We start from the raw sequence: 16,276 nt of genomic DNA, 5'->3' as shown, positions 1-16,276 counted from the left end.
AAATTATTATATATATTTCAACATATGCTGCACTAATACAGTTGTTTAAATTAATAAATGTATATGTTAACATTAGTTAATGCATTGTGAACCAATATGAACAAGAGGATATTCATTAATGCTGTAATAAAATATTGTTTGTTGTTTGTTCCTGCTTCCTAAATCATTTACTAATGTTAACGAATGTAACCTTATTGTAAAGTGTTGCACATATTCCTGTATACATAAAATGTTAACCTAAAATCGTGATGATACAATAAGTTTGTCTTTGTTAGTCTATTAGTCAACCATCCTTCTGATATTTCTTTTAAGTTTGTGGAAATCATTTGAAAGGTTTTATTACTCTTTTGCTGCTAAAAACTAAGCACACTGTCCATTCAATGGCACGCAGTGGCAGCTGCGCTGTTAAACTTAGGCACACAAAGGGACTTTCGGTAAGAATAGCTCTTTTAAAGGGACCACCGTTCAATTGTCCTCTCCCAACTTGCCATATGTCTGCCCTTAAGCCCCGCCCCTTAAGTCCCTGATGGACCGCCCATCAACCAGTTCGTCTCGCACTGCATCATTCGCCACATTATTTTATCCAAAATCGCTTTCTCTGTGGCAGTGTTTAAGATGAACCCCTTGATGCTGGTCGCCTAAGATTGTTCATGCGGATTAGACGGCATAGATTGTTATTATGAGACACCAGTCGTCTTCTGTATCCTTTGGCGGAGCCTAGACTGGGGGTTGGGAGGGGAGAACCAGATCTTTTGACCCCAGCTGCATCATTCCCTGGATAACGGGCACAGAGCCACCCGGCAGCCTCAGTTGTTGTTTCCTTTTTTGCCGACATCTGCTGCATGTTGCTTACATTTGCATCCAAAGCAACAAGCCGAACGCATTATGATGTGATGGACCACTTTCATCCCTAAAGAGGAAATTAATTAATTTGGATCAGAATATTTGATATATTTTAGTTGATTCATTTAGAGTAGAACAACAATCAAGGACTTCTTGGCATGATGGAGAGTGTGGAGAAGGAGTGCGGAGCTCTGGGTGGATTATTCCAGGCCATAGTCAATGATATGAAGGTACCAGCTCTATTTAATTGATGCAAAGTATCCAAGATGTTGCAAAACGGATGGCTGTGTTTTACTGCCTTTGTTTTCATTAGAGCTCCAGCTGCCTGCACCACTGATGCTGTGATTAATGAATGATACAGGGGTCTCAGCATGGAGGGCTTTGTTGTGAAATGAACATTTGAAGCCTTTTGTAGATGTTAGAATATATAAAATGTTAAAGCATGTCATATATTCCTTTTCTGTTTAATATATATATATATATATATATATATATATATATATATATATATATATATATATATATATACAATTTTCAACAAATATAGGCCAAATTAGAGACTTAGAAGTGCCATATATACATATATATATATATATATATATATATATATATATATATATATATATATATATATATATATATACAAACCTTCAAAACTATTTTTGATACAATAGGGCCTGCATATTATTTTACAGAATATGAAGCATGGCCAACTTAACCAGGCGTTAAAGAATAAATAAAAGAATAAATTTTGGAAGTTATGTGTTTTTTCATTAGTGTACCGGTGTCTGATAATGTTAGGAAAACATTGAGATGTACATATAGTCTATAGTTTTAAATAGAGCAGATAATCATATTTTAACCTAATGAATTAAACCTGATATAGCACTTAACAATTACTGCTTTGGTAATGGTGCACTAACAAGTCTGCCCAGGTATCGGTTGTCCAGTGAGCAAAAGACATTATCCACTATTTTGGACTCCAGTCAAAATATCACTCAGGTGGACCCACTTTCAAATAGATGATTTCTGAATGCAAAATTGATGTGCAGGCGTTAAGCTTGGCTTATAAAGTGACATAAATGCACTTGCATCAGATTCAGTTTAAATGTGTAACTCAGTTGCACTCTCACTTGTTCAGAACCCTGTTCTGACTAGATATTGATTTGAAATACAGTGAATAATCAAGTAATACAAATTTAATATTTATGGAAAAAAAATTGTAGATTGAGAAGATCAATATTTATGCTTATGCTAACTGTGGGCAATTTGGGGCTTTATTGGTTGATTGGTTGATCATAGTGGTTCAGTGTGGTCCCTTGTGGGGATCTTTCCCTTGTGTGGTGCCTTGCGAATATCATTAAGATAGTCAATATTACTTGGCCTGTAAATAAACTCCACACCATTTGTTTTAACCATATATGTACTGTATGTTAAGAAAGATAATAATAAGCATGCTATAATAATTTTCCTTAATTACAACAAGCCAAAGTGTCATTAAAATAAATATTACTGTGGGCAAATGTGTGATGTCATCAAAACGGGATGCAGAATTTAAAGGGAGCCAATAACTTTGCACATTTATATCAATAAGTTGAGTAGAATATGCTCTTCTGTAACACATTTAAACTAAGCAGCCTCTTGTGGCCATCTCTCAGATATGATCTCGTTACAGCTATTTTCAAGTTTTTTAGGAGTGCTTTTCAGCCTGTTGATTTGCTGGAGCAGAACACTGTGGCTGCATCTACCATTCCATAAATGGTTTCCATGTTCTAATGCGGCTCCAGTAGTGAATGTTATTGTTGAAAGTTGGCATTTGAGTGAAGTTCAGTGGCCAGAAACCAGATCTAGAGTTCATATATTGTGAAAGGCTCCAGACTTGGCTCAAGACCAATCCTGGCAATGCTCAGCGTGTTTGACATGCAGTTTATCAGAACTTGTAAAGAGGGCACAGACTGTGAGTTTTGTTAGGTCAGAGATGATATGTGTAGGTAGGGCAAACTCATATCTTTGAGCATTTCTGTATTCAGTGCCTTTATAAAAAGATCAAACTCTCTCTCTCTCTCTCTCTCTCTCTCTCTCTCTCTCTCTCTCTCTCTCTCTCTCTCTCTCTCTCTCTCTCTCTCTCTCTCTCTCTCTCTTTATATATATATATAGCCAAGTCTGGAGCCTTTCACAATATATGAACTCTAGATTTGGTTTGTGGCCACTGAACTTCACTCAAATGCCAACTTTCAACAACAAAAGATAGAGATACATTTTACTGTCAAGGCCAAAGTTTTATGAAAACTACTTATAACAGAAACAGAAATCAAGTACTGATTCTCTACAAAACTGAACACAAATTTAACTGAACAAAACTAATATGGAATTAAATAGAATAAAACTAATTATAATCAGCAGTTCATAATGTAGTAAATACATGAATACATTATTTTCTATTCAGTTTTAATTGTTTTATTTTTATATTTGATTTTTAAAATGTAAGTTAGTCATAACTCTAATAAACTGAGTAAAAAATTATATTGTATATTAGGCAAAATATTTGAGCTTTACATTTCTCCCTCCCCTGCTTATTTATAAACAGTCACTTTTTCTGTACACAGGGAATAGCATTCATTATTTTGCAGTAAGGTCAACATTTTTGGTGTTTGCAAGCTTTTAGGTTGTGATGGTGATAAACAGAGCTTTAATGAATGCAGGTAATCTCATGGGCTGAAATCAGTTTCAATATGAGTAAGTGTGTTAGGGCTGTACTCTCATGCTGTTTGATGTGTTGTTTTTTTTGGCCACATGGACTGTCGATTACCCTACAAAGTGTAACATGCAGTCTAATTGGAACTGACAACATATTGTTAGGATTTGGCAGTATGATTCCTCTCATAATGCCAAAAGGGTTCTTTCATCAACAAAGAACAAGAGAGTGACATTTAATACTATTGCTATATACAATTTTCTTAAGAAAATGCATAACTGTAACAAAAAAAAAACATTTACCAATTTCTTTGCTTTTGATCGACTACTGCAACTGAATAGTTTAATCAAAGATGATCCACTATGTAGTCAAATACATAAGTAAATATGCAAAAGCGGTGTAAAAATATGCTATAAAATATTTTGAATAAAAACTTAAGTCAGGTCTACAAGTGAATTTGATACAGCATTAGTTAGGATGAACAAGACGTATTAAACATAAAAGCTGTCTGACACTACAGAATGGGGGATCCTCCTGGATTTGAGGTGTTGAGGGCTGTTCTTAACCTGCAACAACCTTCTCGGTTGAGCTGTCTCAATCACAATCTCCTTGTGTCCTCTGTGGCCTTACTATCTGAAAGCTAATTAATCACCTGTGAGACAGAGTTTAAGTTAGAGTTAGTGTTAGAGTCTAGAGGTAGACCAATATATCAGTTTTACTGATTAATCAGTGCCGATAGTTCCTTTTTGGAAATATCGTTAACGGCAAAAATATATGGTGATAGTTGCCAATAGATTTTCATAATTTCTAAATAAGAGTCCCAAGTTTGTTTTGAGTTAGTTTATACTTAAAAGTCCTGCGTTATGCACCAACTCTTACATTTTTCTGGTTATTATTTATATATACATATTTTTATCAATAAACTGCATTTGGGATTTTATTCATTTAGTACTCTTTGTCTGTGCCTGTCTATTTTAGCATATGACACCATGTTTCTTTATTACTCTATGCAGCTATAATTGTTGTTCAAAGTGATGAGGCGTATGGGAAAAAGTTAAGTTGCAGGTTCAAATAGACACTATAACCATTGTGCAGTGACGTGAACTAGGTATCTAACCTAGATAGCTTGCTCCATGAGGACTGTCCCTGCATTGGCTGTAATATCAAGCACTTTGGATTTAAGCATTGTCTGAATGACAACTTTCTATACTTGCATAGGCTACTACACATACATATAAACATGAACATAGTATTTAACATATATTTAATTACATAAATGGAAACTGAAAATAAAATCAAGTCAAGTCAGGTCAAGTGTTTTTTATTGTCGTTCAGCCATATACAGTTAGTACAGTACACAGCGAAACAAGACAACGTTCCTACAGGATCTATGTATTACAAAAAACACCAGTGTAAAATGCATTGAATACCATAGGAAACACATGTGCATTAGTGGTAGTGATTTCACATGATAGAAGACACCTTAATTGAGGAATACCAGGAGTGGCAGACCAAAAGACAACTTCATATAAAAATGACAAACATATGCTTTCTAAGTCCGTTTTAGAAAATGTAATTAAAGAACAGACAAACCTCTAAATAGAGAAAGAGCATGCTGGGTACTAATTGCAAAATCTGTAATAAAAGTTTTGTTGCACAGTGCACTGTGGAGCTGAATTAGACACGTTACACACAAACACAAGAAAACATTGATTTCAGTGTCAACAAACAAAACAAACAGGAGTGAAAAGAACAGATCGGTGCTTTGAAAGTAGCATGAAATAATAAGAAACCACTATATATTGTTCAGTATGTACTGTATGTATCTCAGGTGTTCAACCATGCGGCTGTCTGCAAATCTGGTTTCAGAAGCCACACATGCTACAGCTTTTGACTACCACTTTTCACTCTCTGTCCAACTTTTAAGGCAAACATGCTTTAAGACTCTGGTTGATCTTCATTTGGAATCTGCTTAATATCAGTTTCAGGTTATTGAAATGCACTTTTAAAACACACATAGGTCAAATCTGTTCTTAGACTCGAGACCATGACTTGTCAGATTAAAACAAAACAGACAAACTGCAGCCTACAAGTGGTTTAGTTTAGTATTTTCAGCAGGTGAGCTTAAAGGGATAGTTCACCCAAAAATGAATATTCTGTCATCATTTATTTACCCTCTTTTACAAAACTGTATGCATTTATTTCTTCTGTGGAACACAAAAGAAGATATTTAGAAAAATGTATCAGTGTATATTGTCCATAAAATGAATGCCAGTAGGGTCCAATGCTGCATTGTATGGACAAAAACTGTTGAAACATTCTTCAAAATATCTTATTTTGTGGTCAACAGAAGAAATAAGTGCATACTTGTTTGTAGTGACATGAGGGTAAATGAGTAAATTATGACATTTAAAAATATCTTCATTTTTGGGTGAACTGTCCCTTTAAGAAGGGCTGTCAGCACAATTTCAGAAAGACATTTCCAGTCCCTAGAAATTTTAGTTTTCTAAAAACAGCCATTCTCTTGAATTTATCCAGTGTTAGTTAAGCCATAGGACTATTAACAACAGGTTTTCAATTGTGTTTTTTTATAAAAGATATTGCTTTTGAATTATGATAGTACATCATTCTTTTTAAGATGAAACTCTTCAATCTCAGTCACTCTGTTATCATTTTACTGTCGTTAACTGAGAACAATTAAGCCGTGGTGACAGACAAAGTTTGCACAACTGGAAAATTTTGTGTTGATGGTACCGTAGAGAATGTACTCCCACAACAGATGAAAGAGTGTCATGACTGTTTGTACTCAAAGAGACATCTGGTCCTCATCTGAAGTGTTTTGCTTTATCTTTGTGGCACATGGGATTTTGAATGTATCTGTGTCGGTTTACCTATGTGTATGTAGTACGGTTTTGAGGTTTACGTCCATACTAACTATATTATGTGTCTCTCTCTTCTTCCTCTTCTGTAGTATTCCTATCCGGTGTGGGAAGACTTTATTGCAAAGGCCACAAAACTTCAATCCCAGCTAAGGTAATGACCTAACAGTTGAAAAGTTATTATTATTATTATTATTTGGTTATTTCTTTAATTTAAGAACTTATTTGGCTTGAAGAGCACAGCTTTCTTTCATATGTTGATGTATAGTATTTCTTATTGAAACAGGAACGTGGGGGCTGGACAAATCGAAGGGCTTGTTCTTTTTTTAATTGTCAATAGGCTTTAGTTTACGTCATAGACATGAACATGATTAGCTGCTTGCTATTGCTTGTCAGAAGTATGTGGTATTGGGGAAGGGACATTCTTGTTCTAGAGTATTTTATTATGCAAAATACATTATGTGAGTGCATAATGAGTCATCAATATTTTTGGTCCGTTTTCCTAGTAGAGAGAGACTGTAAATTTTAAATGCATACATTTGCTAACATTTAATTTTGTCAATGGTTAGGAGTACTCTAGCATATGGCCTCAAAGCAAACACAAATGGACTAAATGCCACAAAACTTTTTATTTTGTAAAGTATGCATCTATTACAAATCTATCTATTTTGCAATCTGTGGATGGAAATACAATTGATATTCATCTTTTTTTTATTGCATTAGCAGTGCATTAGCACCGCCACTGATGATAAATGTTTTTTCGTAAATGTTTTGATGTTTGCTTCCTTCATAGAACCACAGTTTTGGCAGCTGCGGCTTTCCTCGATGCCTTTCAGAAGGTGGCAGACATGGCAACCAACACAAGAGGTAAGTCTTTGTAATGAGCCGGATAATTCCATGTAAAATACTAAGATCACAGTGACGAACCAAGGTTTTTGGGGTACAGGCAGGTTTATGGGTGACTATATCAACCTTTGATATAATCAGATTGTCAGCAGTGCCAAACTGATTCTAAAATGCCATTTGAAGGAGGCGGAGGGCCATCCTCCAATCACATTAAGCAGAAACGTCTCTTGGTTTTAATTTGTTTCTTGTCTCTTTATATCTCCCACTTTTATTTGTTTTTAGGATTGATAACTAGGAAATGACTCATATTTCTGTACTATTTAAATGTGCTTCTAGCTAGCTGGCATTGGATGTCTGAAACCGAATCCTTCCTGCGCCATTAAAATCCTTTCGTTACTGCCTGCAGGGACCAGACAAGGCCAAACAAATCTACTCTTCATCAGCACAGTTAAAGGATGTGGGTCAGACATGAGTAGCATTTGGCCTAGAGCAGAATTACTCATTTATGTCTGTCTTGTAAATTGCACCACATGCACAAGCAATGGAACTTAATCTTAATGTCCCATGTAGTGCGTGTGCTCTTGTGTGTACTAGCGTGTGTTCAACCACATTAGACAAAGGTGCTGGTTGCTATTGGTTACCAAAATCTGCCAGGCTACAGCTTGCACAATATTTCAATTGCCAAGATACCTCACAGAGACCAGAACAGCGCGTGTCTTCAATAGGAGAGAAATTATGATGTAAATTTAGGATGGAATCCTTTATTTTACGCATCAATTACATTCATGCTAGTGTTTTGGTGGTGGTTTTGGGTTAGAGGCCTTCTTTTAATACCTAGTGTTAGTGGTATACTGAAGTCTGTAAATATATGGGCTTTTCCATATTTTTCTTATTGGATCATTAGTTTCTTTTAAAGCCTTTCTTATTGGCAATATGGAGAACTTGAGTAGGTGGTCATTCATTTTTGTCCAGGAAGCTGTTGGTAAATTTTGCAAAGTGAATAGGGCATAGAACTTTCACGCTAGCGCCATCTTTGATTTTTAATGGGAATGACAATGAGGCTGAGGGATAGACTTGCAGTCTCTTCAATGATACGAATGGTATAAAGCTGAATAACGCTCCTAGATCACATCTGTTTTTCCACAACTCATGCTGTCTGATGTTCTTTGTATTCTGAATGTTCTTGGGCAGATATTTTATCGATGTTTTGTTAACGGAATGATCCAAAGCATTTTAAACTGCAGAACAGCCCTTTAAAGAGATGGTAAATCTATCCCTCACAGCCTTGTTGTCATTCCCATTAAAATTCAAAGATGGCGCTAGAATTAAAAAGGTTTAAAACACAAGCAATGACACATCTTTAATTTCACAATCTATAACTTCACCCATACTCATAAACACAATATAGTCAAGGCCAATGCAAAGTCTTAAACCAAAATAAAGCCAGATATTCACCTTCACCCTATTGCCTGGTCCAGAATCATTAACAGATGTCAGCGAACCAGATTGATACCATTTGTCCTGGGGGAACGCTTTGTTCTGCACCAGACTCCAAACAAACAGCACTGCTATAAATTAGTTTGGTGAACTGTCAATACTTTTTGTGGATGCGTATCATTGGAGTATTTTCACCTCTGACCTTGTCTGGCTGTGAGCAGACTGCTGTGTATAACGTTGCATTGTTATTAAAGTTACAAGTAGTTACACTGTCACTGTTATGTATCATGGAACCTTTGGGTAATGACCTTTCCCTATTTCTGAAGTTAAGAATTAATCTCCAGTTTCTCACTCATTTTGCGTGGATGCAATGGACTTGTTTTTTTCTGTAGTGCCACATTGAAATTATATCTTCACCACTCCACCAATAAGAGTGCAGTTTATAATCCGTGGTGTTAAGTGTCAGCAACAGTAGGCGTGCATTCTCTTTGAATTAGGGACAGGCTGGGGGCACTCTCACAGCTTGAGTTCTCTCTAAAATACCGACATCGGATGGATTCTCGTCTCACCGGCTTCCAGTGACACACATTGTTCCAATGAGCCCTGTAATCACACACAATCACTGGTGTACACTCAAAAAATTATTTTAGCCTATTTTCAAGATGTATCCATTTCAATTGAATAACAAATTTCCATCTAATTGAATTGAATAGTCTTGAAGAAATTCTAATTAATAAAACTTGCATTTTGTAAGATTTGTTCATTTTATTTTGTTAAAGATTAGGCAATTCAATTAGATGGAAATGTATTATTCAATTGAAATGGAATCATCTTGAAAATAGGCTCAAATATTTTATGAGTGTACCTGCTCTGGACTGTTGACTTAACACATGACATTGACATATATTGGGTTGCAACTGCATGTGCAAAGTGTTTAGTCTGTGTTTAATCTTTCAAATTCATATGCTTTGATGTATAACTGTATAGTTAAGTTTGGGCATCTGTTTCTTTGAGCATCCCAACCAGCTTGACACAGCAACGTTGGCTCAACCAACGGTGTCAGTTTGGATCACGAGTCAGGACTACCTTTTTGTCCAACTAAATGGTAGATGGGGGGAGTGTTTGAGTTTCTCATTATTTTTGCAATTCCGTTTCTGCACAGAAATGACAAATTTCACCTTTAAAGGAGACCTATTATGCCCATTTTTACAAGATGTAAAATAAGTCTCAGGTGTCCCCAGAATGTGTCTGTGAAGTTTCAGCTTAAAATACCCCACGGATCATTTAGTATACCATGTTATAAATGCCTTGTAAAGGGATTAATGGAAAGGAGGAGGTGAGTACCGGCTTCACAATATAAATAATATTTGACTAAATATTAATAAATAAAATTTAAATGAAAAGACAAACACACAAAGTTGTCGGATAGCTGCCCGTAAAACGCTCTCTCTTGCACTGCGGCCTCCAGTCGGCCTTTATCCTTCTCGGTGGCTTGATTAGCATGATTAGGGGCCGGGAGTGCAGCATCACGGCCCGGCCCCGCCCCGCCCTCTGCCCTGTCACATGCCTCTTTTTAGGTGGAATCAAAAACACGCTGATTTTGTGTGTCTATTTAAATGCAAATGAGCTGCTACTCCCTGCTCTATATGTGTGTGTGTGTGTGTGTGTGTGTGTGTGTGTCTGTGTGTGTGTGTATCTGGTCTCCGTGAATACAATCAGAGACAATGGTAACTGACAGTAAGCGTTTTCGGGTAAAAAATTTTAAATAATGACATAGCTCTGTTCTCGGTTAATACAATCAGAGACAATGTTAACTTTAGCTGCATTAGCCGTGGAATCAGCTAACAAGCACATTCGGAAAGAAGATTTGCAAACATTCACAATATATAAAGTGCGATACTTACATCTTCAGGATATAAAGCTGGAACACAAACAGTTAGTACTGATCCATGCTTGAGAATCACATTTGAAAATCCTGCTTTATATTGACACTCATTCACAAAGCAGTCCAGTGTAAAATGATTTGTTTTGGGACACATTTTCTTCAAAAACAAAATTGTCCACTGCGTCTTCAGTTGCTCTGATGCCGGGAGTACATACTCTTATGTTCACTGTTACAGCCAACAACAGTAAACTTATTTACAAAGCTTCGACATTATTCTTCTCACTGAATCTGCTCGAGCACAGCAGATAGATCACTCAGAGGATCTATGATAATAGGGTGGAGTCCGTCACCAATCGTGGGCGAGGCCTGCTCAAACGTGATGTCACTTTAGAGCAGAAACAAAAACCATTCATTTTGACCCACTGTTTTCTGAGTACATCTATAATTTTATAATTTAAAATCTAACAATGACATGCTTTGCTTGAAAAGTTTGCTTATGCTGACTTCAAATGAATGCCACTTGTTGGGATACTTTGTTATATACTGTAATGCAATGACATTCATATATTTTAAATGTGACTTATCTGTCTTTTGTGGCCAGTGTAAGTGACGGGTCAGTTGTTTGTTTTATATTTGAATTTAAAAATGAAATATTGTCTAGGAAATTTCAGCTAAAGTTCTAAAGTAGTCTTACAAATACAGAGAAGTTCTACCTGTCTTTGATAGAAAAGGAGTCTAGCTGCCTGGCTTGTTTGTGATCTTTATAGTCATGGCATTTTAGTCAGCGTTTTTTATAGAGCAGATGTGGGATTTGAGGGCAGTCTTTCTGAGCACGTGTTTGACAGGCAGGGAAGAGTTTGATGTCTGTGTTTAACTTGCGTTTGGGGGTTTGGACTCTAGCTGCATTTGCTTACATTCACTTCCAATGATGAATGTCAGAGAGGGGATGCTTACTGGAACACAAGTCAGTTGCAAGGACATGTGCTTTGTTCACCATGGTCTTTATTGACACGTCCAAGTTATTGTTTGTTTATGTGATGTCAGTGCTTGCACTTTGCAATGTGGCATAATGATTTAGTTTCGTGTGTATAGTTGGTCCTGTGGGTAATTTCTTATGTTGTGAGAAATGCACCATGGGAGATGGTCACAAACCTCTGTCATGGGATTGGAGTGCCAATCCTGTTCTGATCGGGGTGTGTTTTAATGACACCTCTTGGGTCTGAATTTGTGTGTTTTTCATCTATACATGTTACCGATTACTCTCAGTGTATGGAAGAGAACAGGAACAATTGTAACACTCATTAAATGTAGCATTGGTAATAACGTAATGGACAGTAGTTTTAGGGTCATAGGTTTTTGTTTTAGGGTCATACATTTATTAATAAATCAAATCTACATTTTATACAATTATCGGTAACACTTTAGAATACTAAAGTTTCATAATAGGTATCTATGCAGGAATTAATGCAGGACATATGAGTAGTATACTTCAATAACACTTCAGTCACTACTATTAACTAATATAAAAACACAATTAACTAATCAGTAAGTAATAGTGATCTGATGATTGTGTTAGTTCACTGTTAGTTTATCTATATTTACTGAATCTTATTCGCCTCATGGATAACTATTAACTTACTATGGATAAATTAAAAGAACTACTAATTAATTACTCATCACAACATTAAATGCTGAAAAAAAGTATCTAAAATGTGATCAATTATATTTTTATTCTCAGCATGAAAATGCATCATCAGAGAAGCTTTTGCATCATGTGTTCTTTAACTGGAAATCAATTATGAACCTAACATCACTCTAACTCACCTAGTCTACCATGCATTGTAGACAGTACAACAGCGCTTATTGTGGAATGTTGTACTGTATATGTCCAACCTCTGTATTATTTAGGGTATCTTTTTTAACCATTACAAATTAATAACTTGTGCATGTTACATAATGTACATAATGAGTTCTTCTCAATAATTACTTACTTAAAAGTGAAAATCTTGGTTAACCCTTAGTAAGGTGACACGTGTTACCATATACCTTTGAAGGAATTACTAATGATACATTAGCACAGGGCCTGTACAGGTACATGGCTTGTACAAAGTGACGTCACTTTGTACAGAATCTTTGAACGGCTTGTTCTGAGACAGTGCTTATGATTAATGGGGATTAAAAAAAACGGACTGTGTGGATTTTTATCATCATAGGGTGGTTGTGTACACACACTGCCAACAAACATTTATGTTTAAACACCATTTAAAAGTGAATTGTGCTTAGGCTAAACATTTTCTGAATAAATCTGTTTAGGCTAAACATTTTCTGAATAAATGCACTGTAACACTTCAAAATGTGTTACAGTGCTCTCCCCTGTATGCTTATGTATGTGTATTCGTATGTATGTCTATACTGTACATTTAAGGAGCTTGGAGGCGATTTCCCCGGCTTGCAGTGGCGAGGCAGATATGTGTAATCCTCTTTACCTTGTTCTGACACACAGACTGAGTTTGTGCATGTTAGTGCGAGTGTTTGTCAGTGGGACGCAGTGGGCTGCTAATCTTCCCCGCAGCTCTGGACTGCCAGATGGTATGTTTCCGTGCCAGCCATCTGGAGTGTGGGGCATGGGCAAGAATTTGCCTTGCTTGGCACTGGAGATTGCTGTCAGATTCACACTTACTACGTTTCACCCATTTCTATTAAAACAGACCTTTTTAGCAGGTCTATGGGTCATCAAACTATTTCCGGGGACCAAGAGATTAGCGCATAGCATGGTGTTCTGTGTATATGTGACCTAGATTTTACATAATACTTAACATATTATGGACTATAAAAAAAAATGCTGTACATATTAACAATTAATAAACTCAAATGAATACATGTGAACACGTTAACAATAAACATAGATCCTGATCATTTACCCATGTGGGTGTTTTTGCATATAATGTTAGATGACAGAACTGTGATTTTTTTCAGCATGCTTTCCATATTCCATGGCAATACCACCGTTGTAACATGGTACAGTCACAGTATTGTTTTGTAAGGATTTTTGAAAATATAGTATCCTAAGTGAAGCTAAGTTTAAAAACAAATGAAGAACCAACAGGAAGACCTGAAAGTTGTCTTCTGTCTTACATTATTTGAGATCAGGAAAGTAAACTCTTTTATATACTTGAATGACTCTTATAACAGCTTTTACCACAAGAATTACCACAACGGAGAGGAAAGCTGGAGAGCATTTAAAAGTTTCCAGAATCAACACGTTTAGTTTAGCATTCAGTTACATTTTGCTTTTGAAGCTAAACAAAGAGACGCGTGAAAACATTAAAAAGTATTAAAAGTACAGAACACTATGTTCAGCTACATCCTGTTGAAACAGGACAGATAAAGTGTAAACAAATACACTAGATTGGTGGTTCTCAATCTTTTCAGGCCAAAAACAACTTTGGTCAAATCAGAACATCCAAGTACCATCATTTCATGGTATCATGCATTTTTATTAATATCAATAGTCCCTTAGTTAGGATGAATCATGCTGAATTAGATTTTAAAACATCTCCCATCGTTGTAGATGCACTGGGAACTCATCTGTCAGTTTATTATCCATTATTATCGATACCATGCTCAAAAGTGAGTGCTCAATCCAGTGTTTCTTAAAATTTGTCTTCATAAAAACTGAGCATTAAGATCCTTATTTTAAAGGTAAAGTGTGTACTTTCGATGTTAAAATACTTTCTCCTATTCCAGCTTAGTATGCAGAGGCAACAATCAGTAAGCCATTGGTACAATTGTAAACAATGTCTCTTTGGTGCTACAAAAATTGCTCCGTTTTGAGAGGCCTGTCCAGCTCGACCAATGATGTGCATTTGGGGCGGGACTATCTGTTTGTTTTATCAATGGCATACAAGAAAATTTTTCAAAAAGCTGTTCTAAAAAAAGATTATTAATGCTAGTTAAAAAAATAGTTTTGTGTGTGTGTGTGTGTGTGTGTGTGTGTGTGTGTGTGTGTGTGTGTGTGTGTGTGTGTGTGTGTGTGTGTGTGTGTGTGTGTGTGTGTGTGTGTGTGTGTGATTGGGTGCGCACTCGTCCAGCTACGAAACAGACCCCTTACCTATTCACTTTTCATGAAAAGTATAAATTTTAGGCTGTGCATTTGAGTCTTAGAACAAAGCTGTATTAAATTGTGTATAGATCAGAAGTTAGCTATAAAACATTAAAAAAAACATTCATAGTATTGTAAGTATCTGAGTTATGTCACATACCATTTTCCACCCCGAACAATTGGTTGAGGCCACTAACTAAATCATTGGAGATAAAGGATAAAGACAAGAGGGAAAGTTATGGGTCAGTGAAGGGAAATAAGTAACTGATGATGTTATCTCCATCTCTCTTTCTTGCTATCTGAACTACTATCATGGACAGAGAGAAAGGGAGAGAGAGAGACATAGACAGAGAGGAGGGCTCCCTGTTATGTCTTTTAGGGAGCTCCATAATAAAATGTATGTGTGTTTTTACTGGAACTTTAATGTGAAGTACATCTGGAGAGGAGGACTATGGAGTATTTTTGTGGCAGTGCTCAATCCCTTACACAGGAAGACTTAGAAGCTGTAAACACACACACAGACACTCTACCCTAAGCAGTCTTTCTGTCCCCTCCCCATGCCAGGAGAGAGTCCTGGGAAGTAGGGAGTAACTGTGAACAGATAGTCTGAAGGCAGGGTGCCAAGCTCAGCTTTGCTGTCTTTGGTATTCCTGTCTGTCTCTCTCTCGCTGTGTTTCTCTCTGTGTACTCGTGTGGGACTGAACGTGCATTTGAGGAGGCACACACACCTCTCACTGTATTTGACATTCAGTCCTTCTGTTTATTAGTCTGTCAGTTTATTAGATTATGTAACCATCAGAAACTTTTACAGAGAACTTCAGGTGGCTAAAAACGTGAGGATGGGAAAACAGTGGATGTGTTTGTTTTTACTCATGTGTATGTATGTTTGAGGTTACCGTTAGGTTACATGGATGTATTTATATTAAATCATTGAATATCCTGTTACCTTTTGTTCTCTGAGGTACAGTTTATTTATGGCAAGAAATGTATTCATGTTGCTTAACAAATGACTGTATTTCACACCTCTATCTTTATATCACTCATGAGGCATTGTTCCTACTGTATAAAGCAGTCCCTTTATCTCCTTGCTGTTTTGACTGCAGCTTGCATGCAGCTAAAACTTCACAGGGAGTTGTGTATAGACCGATGAGAGAGAAGGCAATGAATAATTCAGTTTGACTCTCTCACTGCAACTGTTAATGTGCCAGCCATTCACAGACTCATCCGTCTACCAGCCCTTCTTTTGCACCTGCACATATACCCACTCAGAGTAAGAGAGGGAAAGTGATAAGGACTTCTCTGTAGTTCAGAGCTTTAAGGCTCTTGTCTGCCAAGGCATATGAAAGCCATTATTTGATCAGATATTTTGACTAAAGCCAATTCTCCACCAGCAGGCCAAACGGTTCAGAGCACAATGAGTAACGGTCCCAGTAGCATTTCCATTTGAACACGGTTTGATAGGGTATGATTGCAAATCGTTCTTGACCTGGATTTCTCAGAACATTTAGCTAACCGTACTCAGGACAGAAAACCATAATGGTGGAACGCCTGTAGTATCGTGGTGACTTACTATTTGTGAGATGTCAGTT

The 16,276-nt window shown here is 36.6% G+C and overlaps 1 protein-coding gene across 3 annotated transcripts in view; it reads left to right on the top strand.

The window, feature by feature from the left end:
- The first annotated feature begins 546 nt into the window (after positions 1 to 546).
- The window catches only part of LOC127622982 (protein MTSS 2-like), a 33,377-nt gene continuing 17,647 nt past the window's right edge, over positions 547 to 16,276 (top strand). For 2 of the 3 annotated variants that reach the window (XM_052097202.1, XM_052097204.1), the window contains exons 1-3: positions 548 to 1,073; positions 6,510 to 6,571; positions 7,211 to 7,284. In XM_052097202.1, the coding sequence (XP_051953162.1) occupies positions 1,002 to 1,073; positions 6,510 to 6,571; positions 7,211 to 7,284 (208 nt within the window). In that variant the 5' untranslated portion in view covers positions 548 to 1,001. Of the gene's footprint in view, positions 1,074 to 6,509; positions 6,572 to 7,210; positions 7,285 to 16,276 lie in introns of all 3 variants that reach the window. The other variant, XM_052097203.1, reaches the window with a different exon arrangement.

The sequence above is a fragment of the Xyrauchen texanus genome, chromosome 29 (genome assembly GCF_025860055.1).
Source record: "Xyrauchen texanus isolate HMW12.3.18 chromosome 29, RBS_HiC_50CHRs, whole genome shotgun sequence".
In the NCBI taxonomy this organism is placed as follows: domain Eukaryota; kingdom Metazoa; phylum Chordata; class Actinopteri; order Cypriniformes; family Catostomidae; genus Xyrauchen; species Xyrauchen texanus.
Note: the sequence above shows the minus strand (reverse complement) of the source record. Positions and strands in the feature narration are given on the sequence as shown.